Source organism: Ornithorhynchus anatinus, chromosome 17, assembly GCF_004115215.2.
Source record: "Ornithorhynchus anatinus isolate Pmale09 chromosome 17, mOrnAna1.pri.v4, whole genome shotgun sequence".
Classification (NCBI taxonomy): domain Eukaryota; kingdom Metazoa; phylum Chordata; class Mammalia; order Monotremata; family Ornithorhynchidae; genus Ornithorhynchus; species Ornithorhynchus anatinus.
Window position 1 is genome coordinate 37,137,635 of NC_041744.1, and position 23,195 is coordinate 37,160,829.

Consider the following 23,195-nt stretch of genomic DNA (forward strand, 5'->3'; position numbering starts at 1 on the left):
GCAATTCCTGTGTGTGTATACATGAATATGAAAGGATATTAGCCCTGAGTGATCAATTTTGATATTTTGATTCCCTTCAGGTGAAGGAAGTGTAATCTCACCAGGTATAGGCCAATGAATGAGTTGAATATGATTCAGAGAATTTCAAGCAATGAGGAAAATTAGGCTTAATAGTAAAGACCGTTTTCAGATTATAGGTCTGATTAAAAATAAATTGAATTGAAGCTTATTTTGCAACTATAAATATTCACACATTCAGGGCTTATCTTTTTTGGTTGAGCTATATATATATATATATACACACACTGTATTTACTCGCATAATTGTCTCCTCCAGTTAATTTCCCCAACCTGATTTTTGAGGGGATGGAGGGCAATTATTTTTTGAAACTCATATCTTAATTGTAAGCAGCGGTAGCAGTGTCCACTGGGGTAGGAAGAGGAGAAGGTGGGTAGGAAGGAGCTATAATTCACTTAAAAGAGTGCAGCTTAAAGTTAGAGATGCAGTCTCAAAAGACTTCTTGCCTTTCGCTTCCTTCCCCACTCCTTTCCTCATCTTGCTTCATCCCCTCTCTTTTTTCGGCTCCTCTTATTGCTAGATTTAATTCCTAGATGACCCTTCAAAATAGTCCCATCCCTGGTTTTTGCACGTGAAAGGTAGAGCGAAACATGAGAGTAATTATGGTCTCTAAAGCATGGTATTTCAGGTCTGACCATCGTAGCACGTTTAATTTTGGTGTATACCACGTGTCACCTGATAAACAGTTGGTTTATAATCCTTCCTGAGTACTTAGCACAGACATTATATCTCTTTGCTGAAGAAATGCTTTCCGAGTATGCAGACCAGACCCTGCCCATTAAACTTCATTTTTTCCCGAACCTACTAAATCAAGAAGCTTTAGCAGAAGTCAAGAAGAAAGTTGAAGGCCCCAAATACATAATAATAATAATCTGATATTTGTTAAGCACTTGCTATATGCCAGGCACTGTTCTAAGTGCTGGGGTAGATACAAGCTAGTCGGGTTGGATGCGGTACCTGTCCCACATATAGCTTACAATCTTAATTCCCATTTTATGGATGAGGGAACTGAGGCGCAGAGAAGTTAAGTGAGTTGTCCAAGGTCACACAAAAGACAGGTGGCAGAGCTGGGTTTATAACCCTGGTCCTTCTCACTCCCAATCCCATGCTCTATCCACTGCACCATGGTAGGTTAGCTGGAGAGGATGCAGCCTAAGGTGTAGACTATAAATTCGTGAGCAGGCAATGTGTCTGTTATACTCTCCCAAATGCACTCCAGTAAATATGATTGATAGTGGGAGAAGAGAGTGGTTAGTAGGAGGAGGACAAAGCCAACTGAGTGCCGTACAGCCACTGGTCAAGTTTCTTCATGGTGCAGAGGAGAACCGGGCAACCCTTGAAAGTTTCCAAGGAATGTGTGGGGAACGACGTTTTAGGAAAGCGAACCAGGCAGCAGAGCAAAATTTGGTGTGAGTTCGGGAGAGAGAGAAGGCAGGGAGATCAGCGAGGAGGCTGATGTAGTAGTCCTGCTCCGGGGGATATGATAGTCCCTGGACTAACGGTATGGCTGTTTGGATGAGAGGAAGCGGCAGATCCTGAAGAGAGCTTTTCCGGGCTCTCTGGAGAAGATGACACGACCACACAGGCTGTTTTTCAGACGTCACGAAAGCACCTATCGGGTGGGAAGACAAACCAGAAGAAGTTGACCGGACTGGGTTAGGGCTGCATGTTTTCTGAACTCCGACCTTAAACCCGGACCGTGTGTGTCCCTTGTTCATAAACGACAAGGGATTGTTCCGAAGATAACATTTGACACCCGGAAGTCCCGTTTTCCATAATACTCGAGTGTTGATTTGGAAAGACCAGCTTATTTTCGCTTTTTGCTTGGTCGGAAGAGCTGATACCGGTGAGGACAGATCCCTTCCTCCCTCACAGCAAACCCCTTAGTTTGGGTTTCTCTCTCCTTTCTGTCTTTATCTTTCTCTCCATATATCTCTTGACTTCTCAAATTTCGATTCGCCGTTAACAACACACACTCCTTTTCACTCACCAATAGAGTGCATTGAGTCTTAAATTTTTCTTCTTTCTTTCATTTACTTATGCTGTATGAACTAATATTCATCCCCTCACCATGCGTGGCAGGATTAGTCATGTATATGTAGATTCATAGGAAACTCGTTACTGTTCTGTGTTCAACACGTTATATTTTGACTGCTAAATTCTTACCACATTCTGTACACATGGCATTCCGTGACGAAAACTCTTACAGTAAGTATCTCTCAACTGTAAATAACATTAGCATAACTTCCCAAAGTAGACTTAGAGTTCTTTCTAACACTGTGTTTTGTTTTTGTTTTTAATAATGTGTCAGTACCACCCATTAGAATTCATCTAAACTAGGAAATTATGCTATTTTGGGACATTTCTTTTTGCTATTGAGAGAATTCATATTTCTGTTCCTCTATATTATAATTTTGTGGTTAGTAGCCTAAACACCTTTAATTTTCAATTAACCAGTCTGTATTTTCACCACTGTAGATGCCTTTATTTTAACAGAGATGTACAGAATAATCCCTAGCTAAACCCTGGATCATTTGCCTCTAATATGGTGGTAGTGTTAAAGTGTTCTCTCTAAAATATTAACTCTTACTGGGGGTTTTCCTAGTTGTTATACTATTTTGGAATTGATTTATCTTAAAAGAGTCCTTGATCCAAACTTCAAATTCCTGGGAGCGGTCAAATGGATTTCTCCCCGGAGCGGTGTCTTTGGCTACCTATCAGCCCAGTATTCACTTGCATTTAAAAATGACCAAAGAAAGTGGGTTTCATGCTGCATTTGAATTTGTCCCCTCTCCTGCTCCAAACGGAAGCTGTTGCATTCACACGGGGAAAATATTTTAGAGAGAATAATTAAAATCGATAGCTTTCTTTCTACCCACTTACCAAGCATCTATGGTTTTTCATTCTTTCGGTGCATTGATTTTTTTTCAATTAAAAAAAAAAGAGAAATTGGACCAGATTAACTTTTCCGTTTAATATTAGCCCAGCTGTCGTTTCATATCTCCGGCCCATCAGCTGAAAGGATCCCGGAGGGGTTTCCATGGGCCCGGATTTGCAGTTGGGAACATTTTCAGCCAAACACCTGCCCGATTATACCCAAGGCTATCTCTCCTTGGGAGGCCTGACTGCTCTAGAGCATCTTCCCTGAGGGCAGGGCAACCCCGGCCACCTCTCTGTTTTGCAGAAGTCCCGCCGAGGCCCAAGCGCTTAGTACACTGCTCTGCACATAGTAAGCGCTCAAGAAAGACCATTGATTGATTGACTGAGACCTCAGAGCATCTGTTGTCAGTGTGACCTACAGAACAGTTATTAAAAAGCAGAGGTCTCCCAATAAGAATGAAAAACTATCATGCACGGTGAGCCTAGGGATTCATCAGCCAGGCTTTCTGGTCAACTTGCCTCTTGTTTAGCTCTGCATTGACATGCTCTGCCCTTCTGTGTCTTGTCTATCTTTGCCGTTTCCATTAGATCCTCCTTCTACTACCACCCTCCCGCCTACGATACCGTGGCACCTCTCCACCGTGGACATCCCAGGTGTAGCCACAGCGTCTAAAAAATTGCCCTTCCCGCTGTCCACCCTGGCCAGCATTCAGGAAGACACGCTGGGCACCATCATCGGTAGCGCCGTGGGCGGGGCCCTCTTCTTGATCCTCATCAGTGTCTTGGCGGGCGTCATCTTCTATAGGCGAAGGCGGACGTTCCGCGGCGACTACTTTGCCAAGAACTACATCCCGCCGTCGGATATGCAGAAGGAATCCCAGATCGACGTGCTCCAGCCCGACGAGCTGGACTCCTACCCCGACAGCGTCAAGAAGGAAATGAAACACCCCCACAACAACCTCATATGTAAGGAGAGCTCGGAAGATCCCGACAAAACCGAGTGGAACAATGGCGAGAGCCTCGGTAACCGGTACCAGGAGCGGTTTGAGAGACCGATGGATTATTACGAAGACATAAAGCTGGGCATGAAGTACGTCGGCGAGGACTGCTATGACGACAACGAAGACGACTTAGTTCCCCAGGTAGACGGTTCGGTCATTTCCCGGAGGGAGTGGTACGTTTAGCCACCGCTGAATGAAACCCGACTCTGCCGCAACGTGTCATTTGTGTCGGTCGGTCATTTTCAAATCTGTCCCTCCTTTTTCTTGGGGAAGAATAAGCTTTTTGAAGTTGATTTTCAAGCTTACTTTTTGTACTCCAACTTGACCAATGGAAATGTCAGATCTAGGTAAAATGTATCTGAGCTGCTCTACGTATTTTTTTTTCAATGCTATACTACTGTCTCTCGAGATTTGAATATTAACGCAGAGTACTTTATTGGTCTGTGGCACAGGTAAGAACAGAATGTTAATTTAAAGTTAATTGTATGTTTTGGGGTATAAAAATTAAAAAAAAAAAAAGCAACCACCTTCTGCATTGTGTATTAAGTGTTGGCCTAAGACTGTCATCTCAAGAACAATCTTGGTAAAAACGGTACCTCTCGATCTAGAACCTAGAATTGCCTTCCTGTAATGACACACAGGAATCAAATCTAAAACCTGTTCAAGGAAGGCTTAGATATTTGTTGAAAAATCGATTTCTTTCTTCCACGACCTGCAGCCTGGTGGATCATCGTTCCCTTTCCACGTTTTTAGTTCCTTAGGTTGTGTTCTGCACAATGGACGAATACCTCTGCTTTCTAATGAGCCTCGCCGTAAATACTGTATAGCTGACTGTACTCTAGAAGGTTATTTTGCGGCACTGAAACTTTTGCAATAGACTTAATGCACAAGGGTTTGCCCTAATTACACAATTTAAATCTTCAGTATTTTGGGTCATAAAAAGAGACGGATGACAGTTTTTCGCAAAATGAAGTCTAAATCCTTCATAATTTAACTTAAAAGGCTCCGAACGCAACAGTTTTCCTCGTCCCTAGAGGACGAACGGTACTGTGAAGGTAGAAAATTGAGTGTGTTAAGCGAGTTTGGAATTTTACATGCTTTCCAATCTTTTTATACTTTTTGCTTCTAGTAAACAATTAAAAAAAAAAAATGAGACCACTCGTTGACTGCAGTCCAAAAGGGATTTTGAGGGAAGAGCAAGTAGGAAACAACTTTTCAGTTACAAATGGAAAATGAGAGCACAAACCTAGCCGAAAGCTGTTTTTATATCATCTTTGTTGGTGATCTTGTCTTCGATCATTTTGATCAGAGGGTAAACAGTATAAGTGGAACTTTGAAGCACCAAAATCTGAATATTGGAGTCAGGTGTAAAGGCTGTTTAATTGGCAGTAACAGCTCAAACCAACATTTTACCCAAACACGGATCTCCCATTTTTCCTTTTTATAGACGTTAATTTTTGAACATTTCGGGATTTACCAAATAGGATGAAGTGAGCAGGGTTAATTGATAGAGTAAGCATTTCGTTTTCAGAGTCTACGCTGTGCATCCCGAAAAGAGAAATTCAGCAATATATTCTTCAGTTCTTTCTAGAGGTGCCTCCCTGAGCCCTTAATTAAAATGTTTTTGCAGCGAAGACCTGATAAACATACCGCTAATGCTTACGTGTATTTTGAAGACCAAAGAACAGATCTTTCCATGGCTGCTTCTGGGTTGTGTTGCCTTGGCTTTTTGGCTGGGCGATAAAGAGGAAATTAACTGAATGGTTTTGAAATGTTTGGCAAACAAGAGGGGAGAGAAGCAAAGAGTGACTCGGAGTGAAATTGCTTGCTCTGAGGTGCAATCGCGAATGCCAAAGGAGGCAGGGTCAGCTAGAGCCAGTTCCCTGAAAATGCTCTGCAAGACACTAAAACCTGCGATTGAGAGAGTTTGAGCTAATCAATGACCGGAACGTGGGGCTCTATTCTCCCTCTTCCTGAAGCAAGGGATCCCAGCAGCCCAAAGCTTGAAACATTTGGAGTAGTTGACAAAGCCTCTACCAGAAAATCTGGGCGTTTTCTAAAGTCCAGCCCAGAGCACACGGGAAAAGGAAATAGGGTCCACTCCTTTTAAAGAAACCATCCGGGCCTTGGTTCACTAACCTGGGCCAATGCCAAAAAGCACAGTAAAAATGTAGTCAGTATTTAGAGCTCTATCGCAAATACAGAATCTGGATTTCTAAAGTGACTCCGTCAACGACACACTGCGATGGGAAGTTACCGTGTTTTGGGGAAGATGAGAGTAACAGCCGGTGATTCATATTTGGTCTGGCCAAAAGAGGGTCCCCAATATTTTACCATTTGAAATACAGGCGGTGGTTCGTTATTGCGTCGGCCCAGTTCCATCCCCGCTATCATCCCATGTGAATGCTCCAAGCAAAATCCCCAGCGAGCGAGCGCTATTTCTAGAATGACATTTTCAGTGTGCAAAGATCTTGACTTGTAGGTTGTCTCTTTGAAAACTAGCCGGCTGTGGGGAGAAAAGTGGATTACCTACTGGGGACCCCTTTTTCATGTGGGATATTGTAGCCTTCTGTAAGTTTAACTTTTTCGTAGCAAAATTCAGATGGAAAAGCGAGTATTTGATCTACGAGTATATTCTTTGCCAGCTGAAACCATTTGGTAAACTTTATGAAGTTTTAAAGTGAAACTTTGAAAAACGGATACTAGCGGTACGACTTTCTAACGCACTGCAGTGTTGTTTCTCACAACCTGATGTAAGCTCACTGTAAATAAGAGACCTGATTGTAAACATTAATAGCTGTTGTGTGAAATAAACATTTTTGTTAAATTAATTTTTTTCGAAGGCAAGTGATGCGCCTAGATAGATATTCCGCTCCTCGGCTCTAATTAAAGCCGCTGAGAAAGTGGCCAGAGAAGACCCTTACCCTTGAATTTCTCTCGACTTGCTTTCATTTCTGTACCGTGCCTTCAATCCTGCGCCTTGCATTTCTCACGGGATTTTGTGACACCCTCATTTGGAAGATTTCCCTGAACCTTTGAAGAATGTTCTTTGCCTCAGGAAGGGGCGCCATTTAGAGAACACCTGAGGACTGCGCGACGGAAGGGTGTTTATGTAGCAAGCTTCGTTTTGTCTGTGTTCGTTGTTATTTATTAATATTATTATATTAAGCGCTTGCTGTGTCATGCACTGTTCTGAGCCCTGGGGTTGATCCAAGCTAATCAGGCTGGATGCGGTCCCTGTCCCACACGGGGCTCACAGTCTGCCTTTAGTGGGGATTTCCCCAAGTGGGATCGAAGGCAGCCTAACTGGATGAGGAAAAGGTCCGCTGTTTTCTGCGAGTAAGAAGTGAGAGCAGGGAAAAGATCGGAGAACAAGGACTTTTAAAGTCACGATCAGCGGGTAATGAATACGTTCATTTATACGTGTCAGGCGCCGGCTAAGACCAGGCCAACGGGGCTAGTTTGGGCTGGCGCCCAAGTTCCAGCCAGTCAGATTTGGATCCCGCTCTCTCCTCTCTGTCTCTCCCTCTGATCTGGAGGAGTCCGATTGGGAGAGTGGCAGGTCGGGGCTGGGAATTTTGCTGCATGCGTGTGGCGGGGCCCTGGGCACCTGGAAGACCAAGCTCTGGAACCCCGGGGTCACTGACACAAATGCAGCAGCTCCTGCTGGTGGGGAACCAGACCCCAATTCCAGTGTGGGTCGGGTTCAGCAGAAGCAGCATGGTGTAGTGGATAGAGCACGGGCCTGCAAGTCAGAAGGTCACGGGTTCTAATCCTGGCTCTGCCACTTGTCTGTTGTGTGACGTTGCCTAAGTCACTTCTCTGGGCTTCAGTTACCTCTGGGCCCTACGTGGGACAGGAACTGTGTCCAGCTGGATTTGCTTGTATCCACCCCAGCGCCTGGCACATAGTAAGCGCTCAACAAATGCCACAGTTATTATCGTGGATGTTCACTGTGAGTGGGCTTAAAGACTTGGATCTCTGGAGCTGGACGGGATCCAACCGGGCCCATTCGAAATCCCGGCTGCTTCTGTGGCTGGGAATTTGTCCCCCAAACGTTACTTCGAGAAATGCAATAAAAACTCCTCTAAGGTGGGATACTTTTTACCTGCATTTAATTCCTCCTGTTGCAGACGGAAAAACTACGACCCACAAATCTCTTTTCATTTTTCTAATGGTTAGACACCATCAGGGTCTCTTACCCCTTGATCCTGCTCGAAGTAACTGCCGCTGACCGAGTGTCTACCAACTCTATTTTATTGGGCTCCCCAAGTGCTTAGTACAGTGCTCTGCACCTAGAAAGCGCTCAGTAGAAACCATTGATGATGATTATGTCCAAAATGAACATCTATATCCAGGGGAGGGTGATCAACTGTTCAGTTGTTATTCCTGTTGAAATCTTGAGCAGGATGGTCTCCTTTTCTGGCAGGTTTTCCTTCCCCAGCTTTTGCCAAGGCCCTGCATCCCCCCAGAATTTTTTTTTTTTAATGGCATTTCTTAAGCACTTACTATGTGCTGGCCACTATATTAAACACTGGGGTAGATGGAAGTTGATCAGATTGGACACAGGCCTTGTCCCACATGGCGCTCACAGTCTCAATCTCCATTTTACAGGTGAGGGAACTGAGGCACAGAGAAGTGTAGTGACTCACCCAAGATCACACAGCAGGCAAGTGGCAGAGCTGGAATTAGAACCCAGGTCCCCTGACTCCCAGGCCCGTGTTATATCCACTAGGCTGCGGTGCTTGGCAGAAACGGGCTAGATCAGCGACTCCCATTTACAAGAAACAATTCTCTCTTTCGGGTGTGCCCCGAAGTGTTTGACTTAGCACAGAAAGAAGACTCATGCCAAGATGGCGGATTTTCTCCTTCATCATGCTCTTTTTCTTCAACTTCACCAAACCGTCTCAATAATCCATTCGACTGAGTGAGATCTTCCACTTCTGCATCTTTCTTGCACCTGAAACCGACTTAGACGCCGGGAGTGAGGCCGGGTGGGGTTTCGCTGACTTGGGGTGGCTTGAAGGTCAGAGTTCCCTGCTGACTGCATTACTCATGTACCACCCCAACTGCTGCCAAGCTCATCATTTTGAACAATTTAGAAAAGTTGTAAAGAGACTGGGCCTGGAAATCAAAGGATCTGGGTTCTAATCCTGGCAACACCACTTGTCTGCCATGTGGCTTTGGACAAGTCACTTAACTTTTCTGGGCCTGAGTTACCTCACCTGTAAAAGATTAAAACTGTGAGCCCTACGCGGGACAGGGACTGTGTCCAACCTGATTAGCTTGTATCTACCCCAGCACTTAGTACAATGCCTGGCACATAGCAGTTGAGTACCATTTTTTTTAAAAAAAGGGCAGTGTTTATTCCAAGTCTTTTTTCCCCCAGTTCTTACCCTGGTAAATGATTTTCTAAGGGTGAAGAAATGTTTTTTGGTTGTTTTTTTTTCCCCTTGAGCTCCATTCCCTGATCTGGAATTCTAGGAGTGGGGCAACTCTACCAAGAAAGCTGTGCTTCAGTCCCTACACGATGCAAGCTTGTGTCTGCTTCGACTGCAAGCTCCTTATTGGCAGGGATCATGTACTTTCCCAAACACTTAGTACAATGCTCTGCACCCAGTAAGCACTCAATAAATACCATTGATGGATTATTTGAAAATATCTGATCGGGAACCAAGCTTTCTGCTGTATCCTTCCCCAACCTGCCTGGCTAGGTTGTAAGCTCCTCGAGGGAAGGGATCATACCTACAGAACTCTATTGTACTCTCGCAATTATTCAGCTCAGAGCCAGTTACACAGGAAGTGCTCAGTAAATTCCATTGACTGAGGACCTTCGGAAGATTTTCGGAGAAGCAGCACGATGCTGGTTGCTCACATAGAACTGCGGCGAGCCGGACCTCAAAAGCCCTCCCCTCTCCCTAGCCGGGGTCATGTCATTTCAGTTTATTTTGAAGTAAATTCTGAAAACTTATTTTTTCATGGTATTTGTTAAGCGCTTACTATGTACCAGGCACTATACAGAGTGTTGGGGCAGATACACGCTAAACGGGTTGAACACAGTCTATGTCCCACTCAATGTTCATAGTCTTAATCCCCATTTTGCAGATGAGGTAACTGAGATCCGGAGAAGTGAAGTGACTTGCCCACGGTCACCCAGCAGACCAGGGACAGAGCTGGGGTTAGAATCCAGGTCCTTCTGACTCCCAGGCCCAGGCTTTAGCCGCGAAGCTGCACTGCTTCTCTAACACAGTACTTACTACCGTGCTTCTATTCCAGGTGTGAGATTCAGATCAGAGGTTGTTGGAAGTAGCTCCACGTATTCTCCTCTACTCTACACTTGATAAACACGTTTTATTCCTAGTCTTGTTTGACTCAACAACGCCATTTCATTCCTTATCCTGAGGTTAAAGCCCTTTGGAAGTGAGATAGAAAGATGTACCAGGAGAGTACAGTGCCTGGCACGTCGTAAGTACTTAACAAATACCATGAAAAAAGGAAGCAAGGAAAGTCTGGTCAGCGAAGTTTCCATGGCTGGGTCTTCTATCTTGGCATTATCCTTCAACAACGGTGGGTGGAGAAGCACCTTGGTTTGGTGGTTAGAGCACGGGTCTGAAAGTCAGAAGGACTTGGGTTATAATCCTGGCTCTGGCACGTGTCTGCTGTGTAACCTTGGGCGAGTAACTTCATTTATCTGTGCTTGTACTTGTACATCCCCGTACCCTGCAACCTGGTTAGCTTGTCTCTATGCCAGTGCTTAGTACAAAGTCTGGCACATAGAGCTTAACAACTGAAAAAAAAAAGATACCATCACTTGCTGGTGGTCTGCCCAGTGCTTGTGGAGTCTGTTGTATTGTAAACACTGAGAAGATCATAGGATTCTGATTGTTCTATTAAGTAACGTGTGGCCAAACTATGATGAATCTGTCCGATTGATGGGGGGGGTGGACAACCTTAGGGACTTAGTGGACGTTTCATTTCGCTCATTCACCTGCCCAGCATGGCGTTTCCTAGAAACCGAACCTGTCCTCAGAGGGAAATCTCGAGGATGCTAGGAAGGAAGTCTGCTAGACTTCCTTTCTAGCCATTCCGCAAGGACAGAGGAAATCTCACAAATAGATTTGGGGATTAAGAGATTCCCTTTGAGACCAAAATCCACAAGCGTTTGGAGAAACAAGCAAGGGCGGTTTGAACTGTAGAATGATAATGTACAATTGCAAAGGGCTGAATGTCTGTCCTTGCCTTTGACTGCCATCCCAGACTCTTCCTGCTTCCTGTGTATGGAGAGTGGAGCAGATTTAGGCGACGTTGAGCAAGGGAAGATGGGATGGATGTTGGGTCTGGGAAGTGAGGGAAGAGGAAGGAGACGGAGAAACGGCCTGATGGAGAGGGGAAGTTGGGGAACCGCCAAGGTGAGAAATGTTGCAAGGCCCCTTACACGGAGGAGCTGCGATTGGATCCGTGGAAGATGGTGCCTGGTGGGTCGCTCACTACCCAGTATCATCTGCCAGTCATCTTGAGCTGCATCGGAGGTCTCGCTATTTGGCAGCCAGATACCCCATGCCAATCCTGGGATTGATAAGCATCTCAGGCCCCCCTACCTGATTCTAGCATTGCTGAAGTTAGAGCCCCCCGATTGAGTCTGCTTTGGCCAGCTCCTCGTCATCCTGCCCCACCCTGGAGTGGTGTGGGGGAAATAAGGCAGCTTCGGAAAGCCGAGAGCAAGAGGAAGCCCAAGAGACTGGCATCATTCATGCAGCTAACAAGCCGTGGGCAGGATTGAGTCCTGAGAAAGGAACACATTTCTACTTAGGATGGGCTCCTGCCTATCTCGATCAATTAATAATGATCATGGTCCTTTTTAATGCTTGTTATGTTCCAAGCATTATTCTAAGAGCTGGACTAGATACAAGTTAATCAGATTGGACACAGTCCCTGTCCCACATGGGGCTCACACTCTTAATCCCCATTTTACGGATGTGGTAACTGAGGCCCAGTGAAGTGACTTGCCCAAAGTCACACAGCAGCAAGTGACCGGGCCGGGATTAGAGCCCAGGTCCTCCTGACTCCTAGCCCATGCTCTATCCACTGTGGCACAGTGCTTCTGCTGCTTCAGTCAATCAGTGGTATCTATTGAGCACTTACTGTGTGCAGAACATTAGACTAAGCACTTGGGAGAGGACAACTACCCTCGGAGAGCAGGGATAAGGTTGTGATGGTGATTTTATCTGTTGCCGAATTGTAATTTACAAATGCTCTGCACACAGAAAGCGCTCAATAAATATGATTGAATGAATGAATGATGGGTGTTCTTTCCAGGTTGATTGTAAACTCGTTATGGGCAGGGAGCATGTCTGCTAACTCTGTTTTATTGTACTCTCCCAAGTGCTTAGTGCAGCGTTCCCCACATGGTAGTGCTCACTCAATACCATTGATTGATTGATTTCGGAGGATCTGGGGAATGAGCAGGAATGGGGAGGAGGAACCAACAATCAGGCTTGGAGGAGTCAGTTGGACTCCAAGAGAAAATCAATGGTATTTATTGAGGCCTTACTGTATGCAGAGCACTGTACTAAACTCTTGGGAGTCTACAATCCAACAGATACGTTCCCTGCCCACAACAAGTTTACAGTCTAGGGGGATGTTGGGAAATGGGCAGATGCAACCCCTGTCCCACACCTGGAACCATTTGGATTTATAGAGCACTTACTATGGGCAGACCACTGTACTAAGCATTTGGGAGAACATAGTAGAACAGAGTAGGCAGGCACATTCCCTGCCCGCAAGATGCATACAGTCATGAGGGAGAGGGACTTACAGGTGGAAATGCTGTGAGGGCGTTAGTACAGCGCCTGGCACATAGCACTTAACCAGCACCATTTAAAATAAAAAAAAATGAGGATTGAGAAAATGAGTCCGTTAGTGGGAGGGAAAAGCAAGAAGTGGGAGCAAATGAAGGGTCCAGAACAATATTCCTCGGCTGTTTGGGAGGTGGTGGATGACAGCTGTTTGGAGAGGCCTTTTGGAGACTTTGAAAACTCAAGGTCCACAATCCAACCCCTATCTGATGAATGGGTCAGAATTCACCTGAAATGTAGAGCTATTAATGTCAATGGAGAACTCTAGCTGATCCTTGGTTCTTTACGTCGCCTGTGCTAAAAGGAGTGTTGTTTAGATTGTGTCCCATGAAACACATCGGTTCATCGGTAATGATTAGGTCGACTTGATTTTCTCCTCAGTTTTATTGACCGGGCGAGCCATCAATTATTTTCTGCCCGAGTGAGCTTAAAAATCTTACTTTAATTTTTAAAATGTCAACTTGAAGGGCGAGTGAAGTGTTGGTGTCATGTCTTTCTCTAGCCAGGGATGAGAAGTAATTTCACCGGCTGATCCAGAGCCAAAAAATCATCTATTAAATGTTTCACTGAATGTTTTTGAATGAGTGTAGAAGGAAAATGTTTTTCCCCCCTAGAGGCAGAAACTGTTGGAAAGGTAAGTATTACTGGAGAAGGTATTGGTTTTTTTTTTTTCCCCTCATTTACTTGTCGAGCTGGCCTTTGCTGTGAACCTTTAGAAATGCCTGTGCTTAACCGGGTAGATAAACTGACAGAACAATGGTAAGTGAATAACATTCTGTAGGCTAAGAGCATGAAAGAATAATGAACGGTTATTGTTTTGTTTTTCAGCATTCCTTGTTTTCTCACTTTTGAGAGCCACAACTGGAAACGGTTTCTCCTCACTCTTTCCTCCACCCAGCCTCCATTTCCCCCAACCCCTACACACACTTGGCGTGGAAGCCGATCTGACGATCCAGGTTCAGCGTAGAGGAACGAGGCAGAAGGTTCTGACTTTGTTGTTGACCACAGAGAGGAGAGAGAGAGAGGAGGAGCCTGTGACTGAAGGAAGGCTCCAGACACTCCGAGAAACTTCGCACATTTCCACCTGAGGGTGTGGATGCTGCTTTCCGAACGAACCTCGCTGGCCGGTCTCCGTGAAGAGGGAGAAAATTGCATTAATAATAATTGTGATATTTGTTAAGTGCTTACTGTGTGCCAGGCACTGTACTAAGTGTTGGGATAGATACAAGTTAATCTGGTTGAACACAGTCCCTGTACCACCTGGGGCTCACCATCTTAATCCCCATTTTACAGATGAGGAAACGGAGGCCCAGAGAATAATAATGAAAATAATGTGTGGTATTTAAGCACTCACTAGGTGCCAGATACTGTGCTAAGTGCTGAGTTGGATGCAAGTTAATCAAGTTGGACACAGTCACTGTCCCACATGGGGCTCACCATCTTAATCCTCATTTTACAGATGAGAGAACTGAGGCCCAGAGAAGAATTTAAGCATTTACTGGTGCCAGGCACTGTACTAAGCATTGTGGTGAATACAAGCTGATCAGATTGGATACGGTCCCTGTCCCACGTGGAGCACACAGTCTTAATCCCCGTTTTGTAGACGAGGGAACCGAGGCGCAGACTAGTTAAATGACTCACCCAAGGTCACACAGCCGACAAGAGGCGGAGCTGAGTTCGGAACCGAGGTCCTTCTGACTCCCAGGCCCATGTTCTACTCCCTCTGCCGTGCCGCTTCTCGCTGGGGGCCATCCTCCGGCGGCCTGAACGGTCACTCGCGTTTCGTTGCAGACGTCCCGTTTCAGCAGAAGTCATCCATCGCCGTGGCCGGGGCCATCATCGGGGCCGTCCTCGCCCTCTTCGTCATCACCATCTTCGTCACGGTGCTGCTGACTCCGCGCAAGCAGAGACCTTCCTACCTGGACAAGGTGTAGGTATTCCCGGCTCTGTCCACAGGCAGAAACGCTTTAATGATGGCAGTGCTTTTTTCCTACGGTACTCAAGTGCTTACTATGTGCCAAGCTCAGCTTGTGTAGACAGAAGATAATCAGGTCGGACATGTCCGTCTCCCCCTCTAGACTGTAAGCTCATTGTGGGCAAGGAATGTGTCTCCTATATGGTTATATTGTACCCGCCCAAGCGCTCTGCACACTGTAAGCGCTCAGTAAATACGGTTGATTGGCTAACTGGCCAAAAGTGGTCAAATGATCACTGGGGACCAGTGTTCTGGGCATCTGGCTTTTCGGCCTGCTTCTTCACGACAGTGCGGGGGCTTTGGGTCTCATGGCAATGAGAGACCCTTGGATATCCCTGGAAGTGAGTGAGAATGACCAACCGTGTCCCTGCCGGACCCCCGATTGAGTCGGAGGATTTTACACGGTATCTAAGCAGCGTGGCTCAGTGGAAAGAGCACGAGCTTTGGAGTCAGAGGTCGTGAGTTCGAATCCCAGCTCTGCCACTTGTCAGCTGTGTGACTGTGGGCAAGTCACTTCGCTTCTCTGTGCCTCAGTTACCTCGTCTGTAAAATGGGGATTAAGACTGTGAGCCCCATGTTGGACATCCTGATTCCCCTGTGTCTACCCCAGCGCTTAGAAGAGTGCTCGGCAAATAGTAAGCACTTAACAAACACCAACATTATTATTACCCCAATGCCGAGCGCAAAGCTTGGTGCAGAGTAAGCGCTTAACAAATTCCTCTATAGAATTATCATCAGCATTACTCCCTGGGTTTCTGAAAATTGAATTTCCGCTTCTGTGTTTAACACGGCGTTGTGCCAGTGAAGTGTTTCCATCCCTAAGGGGAGGAGTCGGAAGGGTCCTCACAGCCAAGGAGTTGGATTGGTCATTGAAGGGCAGAACGGCTCCTCTGGCCAAGGATCCTGGCACCGGCAGCTGCCTGCAGTTCCGGGGGCTCCTGTGGCTTTTCCGGTCTTCTTCAAAATCCCAAACTGGAATTGTTCTAGAGCTGCAGCTCCCCTTGGGTTCTTTTGAAATGTACTTAATCCCATTGACAGGAATGGCTACTCAGAATCTCCCCCGCCTGTAATTGGGCTGGGAAATCTCTCCCCAAAGCACAAGCTGCCTTTCACCCTTCTCTCCCCCAGACAGAGGGAGGGTCAAAAGTCACCAGGACAGAGAGGTGACCACTCCCTGTTGGGTTTATTCTGGCTGAAAAGAGGCTGGGCTGAGCTGACAAGGAGACGGTCTGGATTATTTTTATGCCTCCAAGCCGGGGCTGAGGACATTAACCGTCCCCTCGGTAGGAACCCCTGTGCCCTTGAGTTGGAAGGTCTTCATTCACGATGAAGGCCTTGGGTGGCCAGTCTTGGTGGGCCAGCTCGCCGTCTGAGCCCCAGCTTCAGGTACAGGTGGGGACCCTCTGCTAGCCACTGGCCAGCCCGGCCAGCCCAGTGTACGCAGTTCGACAAGCTGGAAGTGGGGAGAGACTTGACTTAAAGAAGGGCTACGGGATGTGGAAATGGAAAATGGAAGCGGGGTCCAATGATTTCCCCTTAATATTCATATTTTATTTATTTTATGGTATTTGTTAAGCGTTTACAATGTGCCAGGCACTGTTCTAAGCACTGGGATAGACACAAACTAATCAGGTTGGACACAGTCCATGGTCCACACGGGGCTCCCAGTCTTAATTCCCAGTTTGCAGGTGAGATAACTGAGACACAGAGATGTGAAGTTATTTGTCCAAGGTCACACAGCGGACAAGTGGCAGTGCCAGGATGAGAACACAGACCTGTGCTCTTACCACTAGGCCACGCTGCTTCGTGCAAGCCTCTGATTGCCTGGAAGGCTGTCTTAATTGCCAACACCAATTAAACCTGGTCCCAAAGATATTTGCTAGCAAACACAGGAAAAGCAATCTTTCAGGGAGTCATGGCCCCTTGTTTTTCTCTGCAGGTGAGTGTTGGCTGACTTGATGAGCGCGCAGCAAATTTCTTTCCCCATTTACCTTTCAAGAGAGATGAAAACTTGAGCCCTGGTGCCGGTAGTGCTGAAGATAGCATCCGGAGGGAGCCATATTTATTCGTTCATTTAATTGTATTTATTGAGCACTTACTGTGTGCAGAGGATTGTACTAAGTGCTTTGGAGAGTGCAGTCTAGCCAGAAAGAGACAAATACCCTGCCCACAAAGAGCATACAGTCTAAAGGGAGAGGTATTTGGCTTCTAAGTAGGGATGTCTCTCTGTCTCGGGTTTGGCAGTCATGTTGTTGAATCTCTCCCACAGGATTGATCTCCCGCCCACTCACAAACCACCACCTGACTGGGAAGGAAGACCCCTCCCCGGGCCACCGCAGGAAACCAGGCACCAGGTAAGGGTCTGGGGAGGAAGAGAAAGGGGAAGTGGAGTCAGGTCTGGCAGCGAGAACGATTATGAGACGCCCTTGTCTGGTCGCGGAGCCCCGCCTGTGAGGTGGAGGAATCGGAGCTCCTCGGATATGGACATAGATGGGGCTGGAAGCAACTCCCCCGAGACTCTCAGGGTATGGAGGGTCTCCGGGGTAACGGGTTGGGGCCGGTGACCCCCGGGATTGGCCCTGCTTGGAGTGGGCACTGACCGGAGGGGGAAGAGTTCACTGTGGGCAGGACACATGTCTACCAACTCCGTTGTATCGTACTCCCCGGAGCGCTCATACAGTGCTCTGCACTCAGCGCTCAGTAAATAATATTGATTGCTCCAGTATATCCCAAACCTGGGCCCGGGATCTAGTTCTCTCCCTCGGTGGGGAAACTAGTTTTGCTTCTATTCCGACGTCGTAACTGTTGGCCATTTAAGGGTGTCGATCCCATTACATATCAGTACCGAGGTTGGTTGGGTTGTTTGGCTGTAAGTGATGATGGAAGTCACTGGGTTTTAGCTGAAACTTCTGCAACGAGAATGTCTCGGGGGCGCTTAGTGGCCTAAGGAGTGGCCAAGGAGCCTTGGGTGCCAGAAAACTCAGCTTTCTGGATCTGGAAATGGAGACTTCAAAATTCAGTGATTCTCTAGAGCATTTGGGATCTCGGAGCCACTAATCCCGGCTCCGCCGCTTGTATGCTCTGTGACCGCGGGCAAGCCATTTTACTACTCTGAACCTCAGTTATCTCATTTGTAAACTGGGAGTTAAGCCCTGTGTGGTGCAGGGGCTGTGTCCAACCCAATTAGCTTGTATCTCCCCCAACATTTAGAACAGTGAACAATGCTTGATCCAAAGTATTAAAAAAATACCATCATCATCATGGCGTAGCGGATAGAGTCTGGGCAGAAGGTCATGGTTTCTAATCCTGGCTCTGCCATTTGTCGTCTGTGTGGCCTTGGACAAATCACTTTACTTCTTTGTGCCTCAGTTCCCTCATCTATAAAATGGGAATGAAGACAGGGAACCTCATGTGGGACAGTGACTGTGTATGCTTTGCTGATTTGCTTATATCCACCCCAGTGCTTAACATGATGCCTGGCACATAGTAAGCCCTTAACAAATACCACAATTACTATTATTATCATTATTTTGGTGAATCCTGCTCTCAGAATCCCACCTGGCTAAAGCTCCACCGCCACCCCCCCCCCAACCTCAGGTACCGAGCAGTTCGCAGCTCTTCACCCTTTGGGGAAATGGCAGGCAAAATTAGCCTTCACCATTGATGATAATCTATTATGATTAATATATTAGCACGGAGCGGTAGGATAATTATACGGTTGTTTGTCTTTTCAATTAGTGTTGTGATATCTAGTAACTGCCTCTCAGCTGCCTAGTGACGGAGCCGCACAGTAATGTGCAATTAGCCCTGAGATCCTGGCACCGTAGCTGCTTCTGCTGCCGCCGTCGGTTGGAATGATCATCATCAGTGGTACTTATTGAGCACTTACCATGGTCAGAGCACTGTACTGAGCGCTTGGATGAGTACGGTACAACAATCGATCAATGGTATTAAGTGCCTACCGTGTTTAGAACACTGAATTAAGGGCTTGGATGAGTCCAGTACAACGATCAATCAATCGATCCCTATCAATCAATGAATCGATCACTTTTACTGAGCACTTACTGTATGCGGACCTCTGAATTAAGTACTCAGGAGAGTCCAATGTAAAACAATAGCCTGACTGATATATGTCAGCCAGGGGAAACCATCCCCAACTCCTGCTTCGTACAGTAGTATCCTCGGGCTGTGCCTAAAGCCAGGAAGAGGAAGATGTATTCTGCTGAAAACGGACCAAGCTACTGTAGATCCCTCCAGATATTTTTTTCGGGGGGAGCGTAGGGGTTAGAGCACGGGCCTGGGAGTCCAAAGAGGGGTGATAACGGTCCCACAGAAACAGCTATCCCGATCTGGACCCTGTCATCTACCCTTCGCCTGAGGCCTAGCAGGCCCCAAGTTGGGATGTGGGATCCTATCTTCAAATCCCTGGCCTGCCGGCAGCGGGAAAGGAAACATCAGTCGGTCATTTGTATTTATTTAGTGCTTACTGTTTGCAGAGCACTGTACTAAGTGTTTGGGAGACTACATTATAACAGATACATTCCCTAACCACAAATAGCTTACAGTCCAGACGGGGAAACAGACATCAATATAAATAAATAAATTACAGATAGGTACATGAGTGAAGTGGGGCTGAGAGGAGGTGAATCACCTTTTGGAGAAAGCAGCGTGACCCAGTGGATAGAACATGGCCCCGGGTGTCAGAGGACTTGGGTTCTAATTCCGGCTCCCCCACTCGCCTGCTATAGGACCCTGAGTGAGTCGCTTTATTTCTCTGGGCCTATGTGACCTCATCTGTAAAATGGGGATTAAGATGGTGAGCCCCATGTGGGACAGGGGCTGTGTCCAACCTGATTAGCTTGGATCTACCCCAGTGCTTAGTACAGTGCCTATAGTAAGCACTTTGTGAACGCCATTAAAAAAAAAAGAAGAGAAAAGGAGCTGGTGTGGCCGAGAATATAAAGGGGTCTGACTGCAGTGCGCGTTTTCAGAAAGCAGAGTTTAAGGCCTCCGGCTCTGGGGTTCCAGAGCACAGCCCGTCCTCTGCAGAGGAAAGAATGTCGGTTACGCCACTGGGAAAGGAATCACCAGGACACACTTGTTGCTCAGCCTGGATTCAGAATCCTTAAAACGGTCAATCTGGAAAACATAAAACAGTCTGTGCTGAGGTATGCATTACACACAGCTTCGGGTTTTGGGCCCACCCTAGAGTAAGAGCGGCCCGTCCTCAGCTCCGGAAGGCGAGTTTCAGTGCCAGGAAGGATGCCCCCCTCCTTCCCTGGGGCGGGAGCATATGAGATCATCATTCCAGCAGGGGAACTTTCCCTCTAGTGCCTGAATGAGTGAGTGGATTTGCCGTTGACCCCTCGGGATGGGAAATGGAAAGAGCGAACAAAAACTCCTGTTTGTGTTCCTCCCTCTGCAGGCTTTTGCCCAAACCCAGTGGTCGAGACAGATTGGCATATAGTCGCCCATCTCCTGCCTTAATAATAATAACAGTTATGATATTTAAGTGTGTGTTAGGTGCCAAGCGCTGTACTAAGCGCTGAGGTAAATACAAGATATTTAAGTGCTTATTATGAGCCAAGCACTATATTAAGTCTTGAGGTAAATACAAGGTATTTTTAAGCGCTTGTTATGAGCCAAGCACTGTATGCATTTATTCATTTAATTGTATTTGAGCGCTAACTAAATAAAAGGTGTCTGTTAAGCGCTTATTATGTGCCAAACACTGTACTAAGCACTGAGGTAAATACATGGTAATAATAATAATTATGGTATTTGTTAAGCGCCTACTGTGTGCCAGGCACTGTGCTAAGTGCTGGGACAGAGACAAACAGATCAGGTTGGACAGAGTCCCCGTCCCACATGGGGTTCACTGTCGTTATCCCTATTTTACAGATGAGGGACCTGAAGGTCAGAGAAGTTGACTTACGCAAGGTCATACAACAGACAAGTGGCAGAGCCGGAATTAGAACCCAGGTCCTTCTGACTCCCATTAGGCCACTCTGTTCTCCCTCCTACTTAGGCCATGAGCCCCATATGGAATCTAATTCTGTCGGTGCTTAGTATAGTGCTTGGCACGTAGTAAATGCTTAACAAATACCACAGTTATTTTCACTACTATTACAGGGTGCTTAGTATAGTGCTTGGCACACAGTAAATGCTTGACAAATACCACAGTTATTTTCACTACTATTACAGGGTGTTAGTAGGATTTTGAAGATGGAGAGAGTGGTGGTCTGTAGGCTACAAAGTGGAGGAGGGGCAGGGTATTTCCAGGCAGGAGGGCGGGCTTGACCGAGAGGGCAGTCGATGGAGAAAGAATGAGAGCAGGATACCGTGAGTAGGTTGGTATTAGATGAGTGAACCGTGTGATTTGCGGTAAGGAGAGTGAGAATAAATATTGAAGCCCTTAAAGCCGATGATCTTAATCTGGAGTTCTCCCTTTAGACTCTAAGCTCCTGGTAGGCAGGGAACGTGTTTAGCAACTCTGTCGGATTGTACTCTCCTAAACGCTTAGTACAGTGTTCCGTGTAAGATAATCGCTCAGTAGATACCATTGATTTCTGCTCGGTGTAGAGAGGATTAGCATTAGTAATAACTGGTATTTGTTAAGTGTTCACTATGTACTAAGTGGTGGGTAGATAGAATATAAACAGATAGGAGAGGTCTAAGGGAGAGAGAACAAATATCAAATCCCCATTTTACAGAGTAGGAAACTAAGGCCCAGAGAAGTGAAGTGGCTTTCCCAAGGTCAAGCAGTAGGCAAGTGGTGGAACTGTGATTAGAATTCAGGTCCCCCAGTTCCCAGAACCATGCTCTTTCAACAGGCCCACGCTTTTTCTCAATGGACAAAACCACCGGCGGCTTTTGAGGAGAAAGAAGGCAGATGAAACTAATCCATCAAGCAATCATATCTGTAGAGTGCTTACAGTGTGCAGAGCACCGTACAGAACACTGGGGAGAGTTCGATATAACAGAGTTGGTAGACACATTCCCTGCCCACAACAAGCTTACAGTCTCGAGAGGGAGACGGACCTTAATATAAATATATTGTAGATATGGACGTAAGCATCGTGGGGGTGAATAAAAGGTGCAAATCCAAGTTCAAGGGCGACACTGAAGGGAGTGAGAGAAGAGGAAATGTGAGCCTGCTCCGGGAAGGCCTCTTAAAAAAAGAATCAGCATGAGATGAGTTTTATTGGTGCGGCCCTGGCCAACATTGTTTGCAGGCATTTACATCAGACTTGAAAGAAGCAGACAGGTGCAAGGGGGCATCACCAACCTAGTGGGCACCGGCATGAGTGGCAGCGTAGAGAACTGACAATGCCAATCAATAGCCTGAAAAGTTGCCCCGGGTGGGCCTTGCCAGGCTGGAAGTCTCCCTGGAGCAGGTGGGAGAGGTGACTAGCAATCCTGTGTGGGATTTCCTCTCCAAATCCACCCTTTCCAACGTTAAATGATGGTATCTGTTGGTGCTTACTATGCGTCAAGCACGATTCTAAGCACTGGGGTAGATAATAATAAGAATGATGGTATCTGTTAAGCGCTTACTATGTGCCAAGCACTGTTCTAAGTACTGAGATGGATACAAGGTAATCAGGTTGTCCCATGGGGGGCTCAGAGTCTAAATCTCCGTTTTACAGATAGGTAACTGAGGCACAGAGAAGTGAAGTGACTTGCCCATGGTCACGCAGCAGAGAAGCGGCAGAGCCGGGATTAGAACCCAGGTCCTTCAGACTCCCAGGCCTGTCCACTAAGCCTTGCTACTTCCCTAACATTCCCCTTCTATAGTGTAATACTGGGGTTTTTACTTCCAGAAAACCCTGGTGACCTTGACTTTGTGACTTTTGACTTTGTGACTAACCACCTCCTTCCTTCCCTTCCTCCTCCTCAACCTCTGACCTGAATGTTGATTAGGGTTCCTTTCACCCTAATATTAGATAATGGCAAATCTATTTAGCATAAGTAATGATAAATCCCTAGTGTATTAGCAAAGGATTCCTTTCTACTGAGCAGGAGATGAAAGATAAAACTTTGAAAATTAAGTATTTGCAGATGAGTGCATACAAACATCTTGTGCAGACTATTATTAGAGCATTTTTACATTATTTGATCAGGGGATTCAGTGTGTTCTCATCACTGTTTTAAAAGATATTTATGTTGTTTTGGTCAGTTTGGGGGACCTTGGGAATGCATTAAGGCACTCAAGATTATTTCATATAGACAACTGAAGATCATTTAGTGCTTTCCACTCTATTTTCATGGGAACAGTTAAGAATGCTAACTGAGACAGAGCAGTAACCTGTGAACTGATGAATTCATGTTATTACTAATAATTTTTTTTTTGGTGTTTATTATGAATTTACTATGCACTAAGCACTAGGGTAGATACAGTACAAT

At 46.3% G+C, this 23,195-nt stretch overlaps 1 protein-coding gene across 1 annotated transcript in view; it reads left to right on the forward strand.

Moving 5' to 3' along the window:
- The window catches only part of NECTIN3 (nectin cell adhesion molecule 3), a gene marked incomplete at its 5' end in the record, with an annotated part of 62,108 nt that extends 55,318 nt beyond the window's left edge, over nt 1–6,790 (forward strand). The window contains one exon of the mRNA XM_029081834.1: nt 3,547–6,790. Within this exon, the coding sequence (XP_028937667.1) occupies nt 3,547–4,142 (596 nt within the window). The remainder of the gene's footprint in view (nt 1–3,546) is intronic.
- Between the last annotated feature and the right edge of the window lie 16,405 nt (nt 6,791–23,195).